This window comes from Ovis canadensis, chromosome 14, assembly GCF_042477335.2.
Source record: "Ovis canadensis isolate MfBH-ARS-UI-01 breed Bighorn chromosome 14, ARS-UI_OviCan_v2, whole genome shotgun sequence".
Taxonomy (NCBI): Eukaryota; Metazoa; Chordata; class Mammalia; order Artiodactyla; family Bovidae; genus Ovis; species Ovis canadensis.
In genome coordinates, this window is record NC_091258.1 from 24814475 (window position 1) to 24831287 (window position 16813).

A 16813-nucleotide genomic window follows, 5' to 3' on the forward strand; every position below is an offset into this window, starting at 1 on the left:
GTCCCCGCCCGTTGTGGAAATGAGGGACAGACTTGGACCCACTTCAGAACCGCCGCGGCCAAGTGACCTTGAGCTCTGAGTGCATCTGTGCCTCTTGGTCCCGCATGGCAGTTCGGCCTTGGACCAGGCAGGTGGGGTCACGGGAGGGTGTCCTGCCCTTCCCCCCAACCCCGCTTCTTCCTGGTGAGAACGCTGCCTCTGGGCCCATGAAATGGGGTTCGAGTCCTGATGTGCTGCTGAGCCGTGTGGCCCTGGGTGAGAACCCCTCATGCTGTGCCCGGGCTGGGGGCCCTGCAAGGACGGCACTCCATCATATGCCATACCCCCCCCCCCCAAAAGAAAAAAAAAAAACCACCGTCGGCTCACCGAGTGGTTGCTGAGGGCGCTTCGGTCCAGAGCAGGACCCGGCAGGCTTCTGGACCACCCTGGTCAGGTCCTGTGTGGGCTCCGTCCCTGGGCCTCCCCGCAGGCAGCAGGACCAGAGCCCCGGGTCCTTCTGTCCCCGGCGTCCTCCGTGTTCACTTTCAGCAGCCAGTGCAGCCCAGGGGCGGGCAAAGCTGGTCTGTGGGCGCCCGGCCCACCCGGGAAGGGATGGTGGTGGGGAGGGCTTTTGGGGGCGATGGTGGCACAGATCGGGCAACTCGGGTCCAGTCTGCCCAGACTGACCCGCGCGGCCTTGGCCTAGCCCCTGCCTATCCAGGCCTGGGTTTCTGCCCCGTCCGCTGACCGTTGGCGTGATGACACCAGGAGGGGTCCTTGAGATATGCCAGGCCTGCTGTGAATCGCCTCCTGGCTCCCTTGTGGGATTAAACTTCACGAGGCGGACTTTGTCTTCGTCCTCAGATTATAGATGCAACTGAGGCCCAGAGAGGCAAAGGGACTTGGCCAGGGTCACACAACTAGAGGCCCCAGAGCTGGGATCCAGGTGCCCACTGTGTGTGGCAGCGCAGTCCTTGCAAAGCCTGACCTCCAGGTGCCCTCTTCCTCCTTGCTCCAAGGCTGGTCCACACGGTCCTGTTCCCTCATTCCGAGGAGGAGGGGTTGGGGAGGATGGGGTGCCGGGGAGGGCCTGGGACTGAGCTTCCAGGTGGGCCTCCTGCTCAACTGCCCTAGCAGCTGGCTGAGTGCTGGGGTTGCTGAGAGAGCACTCTCATTCAGAGCTTGCTGGGCTGCGGGGCCTGTGGAGTCGCCTGTACTCTGCCCTCTCCCCCGCTCCTCCAGAGAGGTGGACGCACAGGGTCAGGCCCCTGTCACCCGCCGGCAGCTGGGAGGCCGGCCGGGCTGCTGGCCGCGGGCGCCAGGGCTCTTGTGGGGTCCTTTGTCCGCAAGGTGTGAGCCCTCCCCTGAGAGAAGCCTTCTCCCTCCGAGCGCGCACTGGCTTCTTGAACGCCCCCTCACAGTCGTGGCCATTCACCTTTTGCGCTCCTGAGATCTCTCTGCCCACCCGCCCTGCATGGGGGGCGATGGGGGCCGCAGGCCAGTTCTCCAGGACTCAGGGTGCAGACTGTGTTGTCGGGGACTACAGCCTCTCCTGGCTGGCTTCGGAGGGCCGGGGGCCCGGGGAGAGGCACACGTCCCCGCCACGCTGCCCTCGTGAGCACCCTCCGGCTGCGCCTTCCCACCCCTCCCGGAGCACCGCAGGTGGCCGGCGTTCCCTGGAGCGGTCCTCCCAGCTCTCTGCACCTCCCCCTGCACTCAGCCTGTGGCCCGCCGCCTGTGAGGCCATAGGCCTCATTTGCACCCCTTGAATGTACCCACAGGTTGGGGGCGGGCACAGGCAAGGTGTCCATCGAGAATGCAGGAGACACACCCACCAGCCTGTGAGGAGCGCGGCCTTTGTTCATGGGGCCCATGGGGCCCGCAGGAGGGCGAGCATCCTAGGGGCCAGTGAAGGCTTGCGGTGTCCCCTGGTCAGCTCCTTGGCCAGCGTGGGCAAGCCTGGACCCTCCCGCCTCGGGGGAGCCGTCTAGACCTGCCGCCATGTGTCTGGGGGTCTCTGTGCCCGGCTGGACTGCCGCGGGGGCCTCAGCTGGCCGTGTCCTCTGCCCACTTGTCACCTGCAGGGAGCCTTCTCGGTGCAGGCCCGCTTTGTCCCCCAGGGGCTTTGGGGTTCAAAGGGCGACGGCAGCCACAGGTGAGGGCCCAGCCGGCTTGCCTGGGATGGTCCTGGGTCCCCGCGGCCTGCCCGAGCGCAAGCCCGGCTCCTCCTCTGGGAGGAGGAAGGCTGTGCGCCATCGCTCATCTCGTGGACGCTGGTCTCGTCTGCAGGACGTGCGGGAGGCCCTGCCTGTCCTCCAGGGGGTCCCTGCTCTGGCGCTTTCCTTTCCGCTGGCCTTCCTCTCTTTCTTGCGAGAACACTGGCCCGGGGTCCTGGGCCCTGTGGTTCTCTGGGTGTGGAGCACAGAGGGACGCCGGGGTGGCGGCCCCCCGCGCTCCACAGAGCTGGCTCTGCCCTGCTTCACCCGCCCCCCCCCCCCCCCGGGCCGCGCCTGCCCTGCCCCGCATGCCCGGCCGGTGCCCGCCCCCCGTCCTGCACGCCCGGCAGCGCCCGCTCTGGTGCTGGGCCCTCTGCTCTCGGGTGACTGGTTCTTCTCTTCCTGTTTCAGGCATGAGCCATGAGCCCAAGTCCCCTTCGCTAGGGATGCTCTCCACCGCGACCAGGACCACCGCCACCGTCAACCCCCTCACCCCCTCGCCGCTCAATGGCGCCCTGGTGCCCAGCGGCAGCCCCGCCACCAGCAGCGCGCTGTCGGCCCAGGCCGCGCCTTCCTCCAGCTTCGCCGCCGCCCTGCGCAAGCTCGCCAAACAGGCGGAGGAGCCCAGAGGTAAGAGGCGCGCCCGCCCGGGGCAGCCGGCCGAGGGCGGGGAGAGCACGGTCCTGCCCGGTCCCCGGGACTCTGGGCACAGGGCCTTCCAGCCGGCCGTCTGCCCACGGGCTCGCACACCGAGCGTCCACACTGCCTGGTCTTCCTCCTCCTGCTGCTTCGCGGCGGGGACGCGCTTTCCCGGCTGCTGAACCCTGCTCTCTGCGCTATCTGCTGACTTCTTTGCTCCAGGAGCCGCCGAGGGGGCCCTCCGCCAACAGTAGTGGGCGTGGGGTTGGGGTTTGCAGGCGCGATGCTCCTTTTAGAGCCCCCAGCCTGCTCCAGGGCCTCTTCCCAGGAGGCGTGTGTCCCAAGTTGGCATGGCTCACCCACCGGTGCCATCCCCCAACCCCTGGCCCCTAGGCAGGGGTCTTGTAGTGTGACAGGCATCCCCCAGGGGTCTGGAGCCCTGGCTCCTCCTGTCACTGGGGCAATGACGTGCTCTGTGGCTTTTGGCAAACACTGGCCCTCTCTGAGTGTCAGCCTTCCCGTGCATACAGCCCTGGCTCCGGGCCCTTCCAGGATGACTGTCAGCCTGTGTTAGTCCAGGTCAGGGGCCGCCAGCTACACAAGTGGGTGGCAGGCAGTTTGCCTCAGAGCTGCTGGGAGGCCTGGGCCGCTACGGATTCCATACCCTGTAGGTGCCCTGCTGGGCGGGGCAGGGATTCCACCTCCCGGGCAGAGGAAGCAGGGACCCTGGGTGCTTCTGCCTGCCGTCTGCCTCGCCCGGAATGTCCAGGGCTTGGTGTTGTGTGTTCCAAGGCCCTCTGGGCACCCAGAGAACACATGTCTGTCTGTATCGACTCTGGGGGTCTCCAGCTCAGCAGGGTCGACTTTTGCTGTGACAGGGGTGCGGCGGGGGCCTGCTGCTACCTGACTCCGACTTGTCTGCACCCCTTTTCTACTCACGTGGTCGCTGGGCAGAGGAGGGAGTGGGGTAGACTGGATCCCGGGGCAGGTGGCTGTGGGCCCAGGAGCCCAGGCCTTTGGGTAGGTTTCTGCTTTGCCAGGGGATCGCCTCGCGGCTGGTGTCCACCCGGGCGAGGAGTGGGGACAGTGGCTCCAGCCCTGAACTGGGATCTCTTCTGAGTGGACGAGGAGGCCCCCCAAGCAGAGTTTGCATGGCGGCTCCGTGCTCTGGTATCATCTTCCGTCACGTTCCGAGACGCAGAAAGACGGGGCCGGCACGGCCTCCACGGACAGCTGTCAGCAGGGGACGCCAGGTCCCTCTGGCTGAGTCACCCCCGACCGGGTGTCAGGGCTTAAGCCAACATCTGTGTCCACGCCTGGGCAGCTGGGCCCGTCCTGGGGTGACACTACCCCCCCACACCCCGCCGTCTGCAGAGGACGAGGCTCCCGCGGGTCCCCTGGATGCGGGGCAAGCCTGGCCTCAGTGGCCTTTGTCTCCTCTCTGCTGGCCCCAGTGTCCAGCTTGGATGGTGGGCCAGTGGGTAGCCCACATGCCAGAGGCTGTTGGGCCTCGCTGGCCGGGAACACTGTGCTGCGGGGGGCCCGCTGCCCTCTGCTGTGGTCCAGGTGTTTGCGTGACGCCCTGGGAAGCGTGCCCGAGGATTTTGTGATGGAGGGACGGGGCAGGGCTGGGCAGGCCACGCGGGCCCATGCTCAGGCTGTCTCCGGAGCACAGCGTCTGCTGCTGGCTGGGCTGAGGCGTCCCCGTCACCCGGATGAGGAATCCTGGGGCCTGGGGAGCTCGGGGTCGGTGTAGTTCCCCTGTGCGTGCTGGGCACCGCACCCTCGTTTCTGGCTCGTAGGGCCACAAGCCAAGCCTGTGCGTTTAAAGCTATGGTGATGAGCTTGACATGCGACGCTCCATCTGGGCAACTCCAGTGAGGATTTTGCTTTGAAGAGCTGAGCCTCATCTCTCTCTGGAGCCTCCTCCAGGTCACGTCCCCGGGCCTCGTCCCCGTTTTTTCTCTCATGGAGTCACCCCAGCTCTGCTGTGTCGTTCCCCTGTCTGTAGAATGGGCTGGCAGCCTGGCGGTGGCCCAGTGTGCAGGGGGCAGAAGGCTGAGGCCCCGCAAGGTCACGTAAGGAGCCTGGGGTCACAGAGCTGCTGAGGACGTGCCTGGTGTCCCTCGCTGCTGCCGCCTGGGCCTTTCCCCACGGACCTGGAGGAGCCAGGCTTAGGATGGCAAAAGCCTGAGCACAGCCCTCGCAGGGAGGGACGGGCGTCCTGCACCTCTCCCGCCCCAGCACCACCTGCAGCTGTGCGGGGAGCACGTGGGGGTCTTGGCTGTCAGCTTCTGGGAGCCTGGGGGCTTCCGGGGGCATGAGGGGAGGGCCAGCTGCCCCAGCTCCCCGTCTCTCCACTAGAAACTGGAACGACCAAGGGGGACCACTTGCTGGGCTTGGTGATTTGGAGCAGGGGGGGACTCAATTTTTCTCCTTGTAAGTTTCTTATAAAATTCATTTCTAACAGGACACAGTTCAGCGGGTTGTCACGCGTTCAGAGTTGTGCGACCATCACTTTCTAAAATTATTAATCTGTGCAAGTCTGTGGCTGCCCTGGGTCTCGGTTGCTGTCTGCAGGGTTTCTCTAGCTGTGCCAAGCGGGAGCTACTCTCGGTTGCTGTGTGCGGGCTTTCTCTAGCTGTGGCGAGCGGGAGCTGCTACTCTCGGTTGCAATGCACGGGCTTCCCACTGCCGTGGTGTCTCCAGCTGCAGAGCAAGGGCCCTGGGGCGCGGCCTTAGTCACTCCCCAGCTTGTGGGGTCCTCCCAGGCCAGGGATCGAGCCTGGGTCCCCTGCACTGGCAGGCGGAATCTTAACCCCTGGACTACCAGGGAAGTCCCAGCCATCACTCTTATGTATAGAATGCTTTGTCTCCCCAAAAGAAGCCCGTCCCCTCCCATACCCTCCCCCAGCCCTGGCAGCCCCGATATGCAGCCTGGCTACCTGCCACCTGTGGGCACACATGGCCCTGCCACTGGCTGTCCGCATGGGCACGCCCCCCAGGTCTCGTGGCTTCCCGTGGCCGGTTGGCACCACACTCTTGGGTGTGAGGGGTGCAGCCAGTGAGGGCTCTCCTATCCTGAACTGGGCAATGACTGTTCGTTGAGCACCCGCTCTGTGCCAGCGGCCTCTACCTGCAAGAGCCCTGGCCTCTGTTCTGCGTCCACCTCGCTGGCAGACGCGGCCGCACTTCAGGCTTGGCTGGCATCCCGACTCACCAGGCCGTGGAGCAGAGATGGAAGCCACAGTCCTCCCCCAACTGCTGCATCCGTGTCTGCATTCCCAGAGACGGCCCGACATGGTCTCCACTTCGGCCATCCTTTCAAGGGCCCCTGTGCCCGCAGGGTGCCCCCGGGGGGACCGTCCCGCCCCCAAGGGTTCAGCAACCCCCGCACAGGGAGGGCTGACGGCTGAGAGAAGACAGTTGAGGCTTTGGCCTCCCCGCTTGCCACCAGGCTCGTCCCGGTCACCTCGTGCACCCCGGGTGCTGGCCGTGGCCCTGGGTGCCCCCACTCCCTGCCACCCTCTCCTCTGCCCCTCCAGAGCATCTCATTCTGAAAGCCGCGGCCCAACTCTCCCATCTGCTCCCGGGTAATGTCTTTGCTCACGTCGCGTCTCCAAGGTGCAGTTTAAAAATTCAGTGTAGAGCAAGTGATCCGCCTGCCTCGTTTGCTCTGCCCCCAGAGAGCTCTCGAGCGGGAGACGGCGTGCCCCGCGGGAGGTGTCTTTCCTGGGGCCCTGCATGGTCCCTATCGGCTGGTGAGGAGCCAGGGGTCTGGGCCTGGGGGGGGTCCCGATGTGCGCGGGTCTGTAACCCACTACAGAGGGGGGTGCCCCACTACAGAGGGGGGTGCCCCACTACAGAGGGGGGTGCCCCACTACAGAGGGGGCACGGACGTCAGTGGGTTTCTGTGTCCTTGTTGTATGACCCGGGCCTGGTGCGAGACCTCTGAGCTGCTGCCTGTTCTTTCTCGGGATGAGGGTGGGGCCTGCCGCGTCGATCCTGAGGGTTCAGGAGACCCACGCTCGCTCCAGGCACGGTGCCTGCAGGTGACGGCGCAGGGCCACCCACTCCATCACCCCACCCCCAACGCGCGTAGCCGGGGGCTCCAGGGGCCGCGCGAGGTGGGTGCGTCCACGGCTGAGGGCTGGCGTGGGTGCCCCCCACGCATCCTTTGCGCGGAGACCCCGTCCTGTCGGGGCGAGCTGCTCCTGCGTGTGCCGAAGGCCCGGGCGCGACCAGGCCCACAGAGCATGTTCAGGAAGGAACCTCGGGCTGCAGGCTTGGGCCTAACCGTCACCTTGGTCCGCGTGTTCCTGTGGGGCTCTTGGCAGTGACGGGCAGGGGCCGCCTTGCACAGGTGAGGGGAGCAGGCACCCTCGCTGTCGAGGTTGGAGGTGGGACTCTGCCCACCAGCAGTGCAGCTGCCTGAGCCAGGAGTGAGGTAGGCGCTTGTGGTCTGCCGCCTGAAATCCGCCTCTTTCCAGGAAAACAGCAAAATGGGGTGGGGGTGTGGGGACCGGCAGGGCTTGGCCTGCAGCCCCGTCTGTCTCATTTACAGGTGTGAGCGTGAGGGGGGCTTCCTCAGCACCCCGCCCCTCCTCTGTGTCTGGGCTGCGATTCTGGGGAGAGCAAGGCCCAGGGAAGGGGACTGAGTCCATTCTGGAGGGGTGCCCGGCCCTGGGCCATTGGAACCAGAGGCTTTCCCAGGCTGTGACAGGGCGACAGTGTCACCCCCTGAAGCCCCCTCGGCACCCGCCCTAAGACCCCATGGGAAGCAGCACGGACGCCCACCTGCCTTCCCACTCAGCCCCGGGAAACGCGTCTTGTGAGAAGAAACACCTTTGCTGGTTGGGGTTTGGTGATGCGGCTGGCGGTCCTGGGAGCAGGCGTGCGTCGCCCCCTGGTGAGGCGGAGAGGGCTCCTTGAAGGCGTGGGGGTTGAGGCTTCAACTGTCCCCGCTGCGGAGGGGCCGGCAGCTCCTGCAGCTCCCTCAGCAGGGTCTCCCCGAACCCACCGAGGGGTGGCCGTGTGGCTGCGGGTTGGGGGGGTCCCTGCCAGTCCTGGGTGAGGTCTGGGTGGGGCTCAGCTGTGGGGGGCCCTCCACACGGATGCTGGTCCTCAACCCCGCACCCATCACAGCGCCTCCTGCCCTGTCCCCACGATGCTGCCCAGACACTGCTGCCCTCGGCCCCGAGAAGTTCAGGGCGCCAAAGGCGGCCCAGGGGTCCTGTTTCAGGGACACATCAGAGGCTGCTGGTCCCCCCCCCCGGGGAGGAGGGAAAGGGGACCAGCTGTGAGGCTGAGGCCGGGCTCGGCCTCCCCCGCTTAGGGCAGGCCCTGGCACAGGAGCCTTGGTTTGGGGCACCCAGTTGGTGCTTAGCGGTTGTCCGGGTGGCGGGTGGGGGCGCATCTGGGAGCTGACGGCCTCTGTGCTGCCGCTGTGTCGTGCTTTCAGGCCGCACTCCTGCCCCCGTGGAGGCGACTCTGGGGTCTCAGCTGTCAATGACGGGAGCCTGGGCAGCCCCGGGCGCTCACCTGCCGGGTCAGAGATGGAGGGGATGCAGAGCGCTGCACGCTGCCACCCCAGCTGCCCCCGGCCTGCTGACGCCTGCCTCCCACAGCGGTTAATCACGGCTGCCCTGAGCCCGGGGTCAGGGGCGCCACTCACTAATTGGCCGGTGTGTGGTTGGGCATCGATCCGGCTGCTGAGTGGCGGCCCATCCCCCAGGGGCCAGGCTGCGAACTGCCCGTGGCCTCCGGTGCCTGTCCCCACTCTCCAAGTCCCGCCCACCCCCTGGAAATGGGGTCTCCTCACTCACTGCCCGGCGCTTGGAAATGACGCCGGTCCACAGAGATCTGCTGGTGGCGTGGGGCACAGAGGCGGAGTGGGGGGCCGGCAGCAGGCGGCCCTGAGTCCCCGCGGGCAGGCGGTGAGGCCGTCGGGGCTCCCCCTCCATCTGCCCGGCCCTGGAGGGCTGACCCCACTTCCCCCCTGGGCAGTGCGGCCTCTCCTGCAACTGCTCGGGGTGCTCGGCGGGGCCGTTTTCTTTCTTTTTGGCCTCCAGAGCGCGTGGCCCCATGTCCCTCCACCCACAGGGCAGCCCCGGGCACACAGGCGGTCCCCCCGCCTGCCCTGTGGCTCCGTGTCCTTCCAGCAGCAGTGGGCATGGCGGGAGGCTCGGGTCGGCGCTGCTGACCTGTGTCTGGGTGGACTGGGGCCCACTGCCCACTGTGTGGGTCCCCAGGGCAAGGCGGGGGCGGAGACGCTGTTTCCTGGCCTCCGCAAGCTGCCCCACCTGGCAGGGGTTCAGGGTGCGGGCCTTCCCTTCGTCAGCTCTCCGCACCCCGGGGCGGCTGGGTCAGCCCGCCTCCCACTGCTGCCACCTTGAAGCTGGTGTCACGGGCGGACCCCCAATCCAACAGACACAGCTAGTTTCAGAACCTGGGAGGCTGACCTGCGGAGGGTGGGAAGGCAGCTGACAGCCCCTGGCATTGGCCACCCAGCAGCCGCGACAGCTGGCGGAGGCTAGAGCTGGCCCGGCCAGTGGGTGGCGCAGCTGGGGGAGGGGGGCCCCTGATCCAGGGCTGGGCTTGGTGTTGGCTTGGGCGACTCGGGGTTGCAGAATTGCTGGTGTGTGGGCCGTGCGTGGTTGGTGGGTCCATTTGGAGAATCCGGTCACACCTCAGGGGCAACAGCCTTCAGGCGACCACCCGCTAGCCAGGCCCTGACGGGTGGGGGCTGGGAGCGGGGGCCGCCTGCCCCAGTGTTGTTCCCGGGGCTGGATGGGCCTGGCTCTGTCTGGACCGGCGTCCCCCGCGGGGTTGTCCTGTACAGTTGTGCAGGTCGTGCACAAGCCTAGGAAGTCACCGAGTCAGCGTCATGGCGCACCTTCTTGGGGCAGAGCCCTGTGCCAGCGTCTGTGGGCCTTGGGGTCCGGCCGCCCTGTCTCCCAGTCCCTGCTGAGCCCACACCTGGCTGGGGGGTCCTCGGCGCAGAGAGAAGGGCTCCCAGTCAAGTGCCCTGGGCCGTAGGCCACCTTCTCCCGTGGGGCAGGGGGGTCACTTTGCAGCAGGAGTGTGGTCGCTTGAAGAGATGAGAGAGGACCAGGGTCTTGGTTCCCGGGACCAGGCAGGTTCTGCAGAGGACCCGGGGGGAGGTATGGAAGCCGTGGGGTCCCGCTTGCAGCGGGGGCGGTCTCCTGGCCCGGTTTCCATGCCCCCCTGGTTCAGGCCCCTCTGAGGGGCACTTTGTGGGATGGGGCGTCTCCTGGGCCAGGTCTGCCGCCTCCGGGTGCCCGAGCAGGGCCGCGGCTGAAGTGCTGCTGTGACAGAATCAGGGGGACCCTCCTGGGCCCGCCCTAGACCCGGTGCCCGGGAGCTCTTCGTGGCTCACAGGTTTGGGGGGGTCTGTGTGTGGTGGGACACCATGTGGGCATCTGAGGGGCCTCTGACTGCTGACTGCAGCCCAGAGCAGCGCAAGGTGTGGGTGTGCACCCAGCCGGGCTGCACGGAGCCTGGGCGGGCCTCTGGGGGTCCCCCAAACCTCTGACTCCAGCCCTCCAGGGGCCATGCTGCCAGGATAGGCCTCAGGCTAGAGACCTGCCTGGGGGCGGGGGCATCGGGGGCTGAGGACAGGGGCACTGGACACACTGCCGCCCCTTGAGGGAGCTGCTGCAGGTGGGCGCCTTCCTGTCAGGGCACTGAGCATCCCCCCGGCCCCCTGCGCCCTGTGCGCTCCTCGCCTACTGCCTCTGCAGCGGCCGGAGACCAAACTGACCTGCAGGCCTGGAAGCCTCCGGCCATGCCGGCTCCCCGTCCTCGCCACCCCTCTCGGGGAGAAGCCCAGGAGGGCAGGCTAAGGGCCGGGAGCGGATGGAAAGCAGCAGGTCACGGCGATGGTTGCACAACTCTGTGAACATGCTGACCAGCCTGTGGGCCGTAAACCCCACATTATGGTTCAGTTCTCAAGATAAAATGAACTCGTTTGATGTCCTGATAATACAGGCCTCCCTCAGCCCCACCCCCAGCCAGGCCAGCAGCGGGCCCACTTCTCCCCTTCCCCCCACAGCATCCTGTAAGCCCCACACTTGCTCTCCTGGGGCTCAGTCCCCATCCATGTTGGGGGGACCTGCTTACTCCCCTGGCTCTTCCCCCGACCCGGGGTAGAGTTGGGGTAAGCAGCCCCGGGGAGGGGCAAGCATGCCCGCCTGGTTGGTTGGTCGTGTCCCCAGTTCCCGCCCAGACCCCAGGCTGGGCCGTGGTGTCTGCGGAGCCCGGCCACCTGCTCAGGTGCTGTGTCCTTCTCCCGCAGGGTCTTCACTGAGCAGCGAGTCGTCCCCTGTCTCCTCTCCGGCCACCAACCACAGCTCCCCGGCCAGCACGCCCAAGCGCGTGCCCATGGGTCCTATCATCGTCCCCCCGGGGGGACACAGCGTCCCCAGCACGCCCCCTGTGGTGACCATCGCCCCCACCAAGACTGTCAATGGCGTCTGGAGGAGTGAGAGCCGTCAGGTGAGTGGGGGCTGATGGGCTCATCTCACGTTGAGATCCGCTTCCCCCCCGAGGGAGCGGGGGCCGGACAGCAGCTGCCTGGAGGGTCTGTGTGTCTCGAGAGCACTCCCGGAGCTCATGGTCTCAGAGTGGGGCTCGGGGCAGGTTTGCTATGGGGCTGGAGGCCCGCGTCCCGGCCGTGGGCAGGGCCAGGCCCTCCCGAGGCCTCTCGCCTCAGCGTGTGGACGGCCGTCCTGTCCCTGCGTCCTCACGGGCTCTTCTTCTGTGCGTGCCTATGCCCCGGTCTCCCCTTCTTCCAAGGACACCAGGGCCCGCCCTCGTGACCGCACGTCGCCTCGGTCACCCCTGCACACACCCCCCCGTCTCCCGCACGTGGTCACTTTGCAAGGTCCTGGGGTTGGGACTCCCACAAAGGAATCTGGGGGAACAGAGTGGTGTTTGCACATCGTGAGCACGTCTTGTAAACTTGAGCTGTTGCTATTCTTGTCTGTCGTGCCCACGTTTTCACAGGTCGCCTCCACTGACACCTGTCCTAACTGTCGAGGCCTGCCTGCCCCAGGAGGCCTTCCCCACACTCGGCGGGGCCCCCTGGGTGTGTGCCCAGGGCATGTGACTCCTCGGGGGACCTGCCCCCGCACCCCCAGCCTGGAGGGCCTTCCTAATTAAGAACATGGTCACTGCACCGAGCTCTGGATGTTTCTGCCGAGTCCCCAGAGGGCCAGCGCCACTTGGAAGCACTAATTAAACCCGGAGAAAGCAGGAGGCGGGTGGGGGGACAGTGGGTCTTCGGCTTGGCCCCCAGGTCTCTGCCCTGCTGGGTCGGGTGGGGTTAGGCGTCACTCAGGGTCTGTCTGTTCTCTGCCCTGGAGGTGGGGGGGGGCAGCCTCCGTCCACAGAGCGGGGAGGGGAGTCCCTGAATTCCTGGAAGGAGGCGAGGACCCAGCTGGGGGTAGCCCTACCTTGATCTGCGAGGTGCCCGATCCTCCTGTCTCATCCCTGCGCCGGGCAGGGCTCAGCAGGGCTGATCCCAGCCAGAGTGGGGTGCAGACGCCCAGCTGTCCCCCAGCCCGGTTTGAGAGAGGACCAGGGTCTGAACCACAGTCCCCTGCCTCCAGGGCCCCGCTGCCCCCGACAGTCAGCCCTGACCTCTGGGCCCAACCACCTGCCTCTCCCCTCACCCCTGGGGCCCAGCGGTCGCTCATCCTGCCCTGCACCCAGCTGCTGCCCTTCCAGGCCCAGAAGCCTCCTCAACGCCCCTGCTCCTGGCCATGGGCCCCTTCCCCCGAGCTCGGCCCTCCTCCAAGGGTCCTCACGGCCTCGGAAGCACCGAGTGACCCCGAGAAAGGGCCATGGGGGCCGCGCTCCAACCGCTTAGCGTGCGGAGGCTGGTGAGCAGGACACAGGCGCCCCAGGGAGGCAGGCTGGGGGCTGGGGAGCGGCGAGGGATGGCTGGCTGGCACAGAGGCTCAGCGGAGGGTGTGATCCTCCTTGGGGGGGGCGGGGGACAGGAGGGGGAGTCGCTTCCCGGCGGGGAGGCTTGAGGGGCGCCCTGCGCGGAGGTTGCCGGCATTTCCCAGGTGGTGGGAGCAGCGTGGGGACAGATGAGATGACAGATAGTCTGTTTTAGAGCTAACAGGGCATGTCTGCCCGTCTGCCTGGTGGAAGCCTCTCTAATCACCAGAGAATGGAGGGTCCCCCCTCCCCACGCTCCCTCTGTCTGCAGCTGCGCCCACGGCCGCCGCTCAGCAGGGAGAGCCCACAGGTGCTCCTGGGGCGGCAGCTGGGGCTCCCGGGCACGGCCCCTGACCTTGTTCCCAGGTGCCCGTCGCGAACTTGATGGGGCTCGGCGCTCCAGGCAGGTGGGCGGGACCCCCTGCCCGCCGGCTGCCCCTCCCCCAGCCTTTCCTGCCCGGGAAGGTGCCATCTGGCCCTGCTGTCTTCAAGCCGGGCTTTGTCCTGCCTCGGGCTGATGGGGGCCGCCCCACCCAGAGATGGTGCACGGGGCCCTCACTCTGGCGTCTGGTCCAGCAAACGGGGCCAGGAGTGGCCTTAGCTCCTCCCCAGGCCGTGCGCACAGGTCCCCTGCGAGGCCTCCGCCGTCTGGGGCTGCCAGCCTGGAGTCAGTGCCTGGGTCCCCTCACTGCGGGGCCCAGCGTTTCCTGGGGGCCGCCCTGTACCTTGGGGCCTCAGGCTCTAGCCGCTGCGTCCCCACCCAGGCAGCAACACCCCCCCACCCCGCCCCGTCCCCGGTCAGTCTAGCCCAGACCCCGGGCACAGGGTTCAAGGCCTCACCCCTCTCGTGCTGGCTGCGCCCCGTGCCAGTGGCGGGGGTGTGAAGGGCTGCAGCTGTATGTGCAGGACCCGCGTCCTGTGCACGTCCAGCAGGCGGGGGCCCCTGGGCAGGGTCAGTCATGGGGGCCCATCCAGGGCCTTGGGGACTGGAGGGGAGTGCTGGCTTCCTGCCCTGACTTGCGTGGGGGGCTCGCCCTCGACCCCCCAAGCCTGGTGAAGCCCGCCTGGGAAAGAGGGTGTCGGAGTTCACGCCCTGTGAGGGGCGGCCTGCCATTCGGGGTGGGAGCACGGGCGGCCTGGCCACGGCATGGCCCGCCGCTGCCGTCTTCTGGGGCCCAGGAGGTGCCACAGCCGCCTGCCCGGGTGTTCCGTAGACACGGTGATGGGTGGGCCCCTCCTCTCTCCGGGAGCTGTGTGGTCCCTCCTGTGCCCCCCGCGTGGGGAGCGAGGTGACCTGAGGCTCTGCCGCCCCCATCTTCTGACTCCAGTGGGGGAGATGCCAGGCAGACAGCGGAGGGTGTCTCCCTGACCCGCTGCGTCCTGCTCTCCTGTTGCTAACTGGGGTGGCTGGGCCAGGCTTGACGCCAGGTGAGGAGGGCACCATGCGGCCTGGCGAGGGAGGGCCTGGCGCGTGGAGCTCTCGGGTCGGGGAGGCCAGGCAGCCGCGTCCTCCTTGGCCGTGTGGCGACGGGACCCTGGGCCAGTGGCTGTTAACGCTCCATGCCTGCCGCTTGCTCCCTTCCGGCCGTGTCAGCGACCGGAGTGACCGAGCCTCTCCACGGCCTGCCAGTCTGCAGCCGGACATTCCTGCGGGTGGGCCTGCAGGGTGTTCCTCTGTGTGGCCGGGGCTGGTGGGGCAACGCCTTTCCCTTCCTGCCTTGCATGAGCCCCTTCTGGTTTCCTGGGGTCTCCCCGCCACTGAACCCTCCAGGCCCCAGGTCCCTCTCTTGGACAGGAGTCTGGGCAGGCGGGCCCACAGCCCCCACCAGTGAGCAGAGGTCCCCCGACAGGTCTGGCCCCACAGCTGCCTGCTCTGGCCAGAGCCAGGGCCGACCAGGGTCTGTCTGGGGGGAACAGGCTGGCCTGTTTGGCCCGAGGCAGCGCCAGCTGCTCAGCCACATCTTCCGGGGGCACTGAGGCCCAGTGATCTGTGAGGCAGGCCGGCAGCTGCCACCTGGGCCCCTGGGACGCCGGCATGATCGGGTGGGCGGTGGGCAGGGACTCAGCGGCTGTCACCCCCACCGTGGCGTGGAGACTGTTGCAAGAATGTCTCCCTGAAGCTTGACCGCTCCTGTGTGTCCGGAGGAAGGCCTGGCCCACTGCCGGTGGCCGAGCTACAAGCTGCCCCTCGGCCCTGACCTGCACTCTCTTCTCCAGCAGGATGCTAGCTCCCGGGGCGGCAGCAGTGGCCGCGAGCGCCTCATCGTGGAGCCCCCGCTGCCCCAGGAGAAGGCGGGGGGCCCGGCCATCCCCTCGCACCTGCTCAGCACCCCCTACCCCTTCGGCATCTCACCCAGCTCGGTGGTGCAGGACTCCCGCTTCCCACCGCTGAAGTAAGTGTGGGCTGGGGGTTGGGCACGGTGTGGGGTGGGACCCCCAAGGTTCTGGCTGCCGCGAGTCGATACCAGCTGAGCCCGAGAGCTGCCCGGTGGTGGCCGCGCCCTGGGCTGGCAGCCCTGCTGGCCGTTGCCACTTGTGCCCGCGGCGGGCTCTCTGCCTACCTGACCCTAACCCCCCAGCCTGGCTCCTAGGGCCGGAGGTGGGGGGTGGTCTCCCCACGCTGCAGGTCACAGACCCGTGCCCTCTGGTGAGGGGTCAGGCCGGCCCGAGGAGCGGCAGCTGCCCACCTCTGGGCCCTGGGCCTCCGGCAGGGACTGCCATTTCGAGGAGGGAGGTGGTGGCGGGGGGCTGGGCGGTGGCCCAGGGGCCCGGAGCTCACCTCCGCCGCCCCCTCCCGCCCGCAGCCTGCAGCGGCCTGTGCACCACGTGGTACCCCCCAGCACGGTGACTGAGGACTACCTGAGGAGCTTCCGGCCCTACCACACGGCCGAGGACCTCCGCGTGTCCTCCCTGCCCCCGCTCGGCCTGGACCCGGCCACCGCCGCAGCCTACTATCACCCCAGCTACCTGGCCCCGCACCCCTTCCCGCACCCGGCCTTCAGGTGAGGCGTCCGGACGTCCCCAGCCACCCGCGGGCAGACCCCGGTCTGAGACCAGGTTCCCCGACGGGGGGACTGTGGGGTGGGCCGCTCCCCCAGCCTCTGGATGAGCCGTCCAGAGCTTACTCCTGGAGGGAGACTCTCGCGCCAGCTGGCCTCCCTGGCTCCTCCACTTCCACTCAGGATTCCCCAGGCGCGCGTGACTGTTAGTGCCCGGAGCAGACGGCGCTATGCCTCCACTCTGTGTAGGAGCTTCCCGGGTCAGATGGTCAGACCTGGAGGGGCCCCACTGGGCCTGGCCCAGCTGAGCTGAGGGGTGGCCGGCAGGGCCTTGTGGCCTCTGGGAGTGCAGGGCTTTGGGGCTGGCTGTGGAAGGGGGCTCTCCGGGACCTTTGTGGAGGCCCTGTCCGCCGCTCCCGCATTAGTACCTGTGCCTGGGGGGGAGCTGGGTCCTGCCTTCCTCTCCACCGTGGCCGCTCACCGGCCCCCTCTGCCCCCACAGGATGGACGACTCCTACTGCCTGTCAGCCCTGCGGTCCCCCTTCTACCCCATCCCTGCCCCCGGCTCCCTGCCCCCGCTGCACCCGTCGGCCATGCACCTCCACCTCTCGGGTGTCCGCTACCCGCCTGAGCTCTCCCACTCATCCCTGGCGGCGCTGCACTCAGAGCGGATGTCCAGCCTGAGCGCCGAGAGGTAAGCGAGCCCCATTCGAGAGCGTGGCTGGGCCAGCTGTGCTTGGACAGCCACCCCTGCCCTCGGCCTGCTTGTCTGCAGAAGGGGCACTGCCGGGAGCTCCCAGCTGCTGTCTGGAGGCCATGTCCTCACAATCGCTGGCTGCGGCCGGGAGCTTTCCAGGCTCCTGGAGAGTCTCTGTCCACGGCTTTCAGTCTCCAGTGGACGCTGAGTTTTTTCTTGGCGTGTTAGCCAAAGCAGAACCTGGCCCGCGGCCCGTTCCCATTGGGGCGGGGAGAACCCCGGGCTCACGTGTGAGCGCCTCGCTCCTGGGGGTT

General features: G+C 67.8%; 1 protein-coding gene across 14 annotated transcripts in view; it reads left to right on the top strand.

Moving 5' to 3' along the window:
• The window catches only part of GSE1 (Gse1 coiled-coil protein), a 391542-nt gene that overhangs the window by 358581 nt on the left and 16148 nt on the right, over positions 1-16813 (top strand). For 6 of the 14 annotated variants that reach the window (XR_011248536.1, XR_011248535.1, XM_069549668.1 and 3 more), the window contains exons 3-7: positions 2607-2825; positions 11152-11351; positions 15021-15196; positions 15608-15805; positions 16305-16496. Coding sequence is in view for 12 of the 14 variants with exons in the window: in XM_069549668.1 (XP_069405769.1) it covers positions 2607-2825; positions 11152-11351; positions 15021-15196; positions 15608-15805; positions 16305-16496 (985 nt within the window). In the remaining 2 variants the exon portion in view is untranslated. The remainder of the gene's footprint in view (positions 1-2606; positions 2826-11151; positions 11352-15020; positions 15197-15607; positions 15806-16304; positions 16497-16813) is intronic. The other 8 variants (XM_069549669.1, XM_069549671.1, XM_069549678.1 and 5 more) reach the window with 3 other exon arrangements.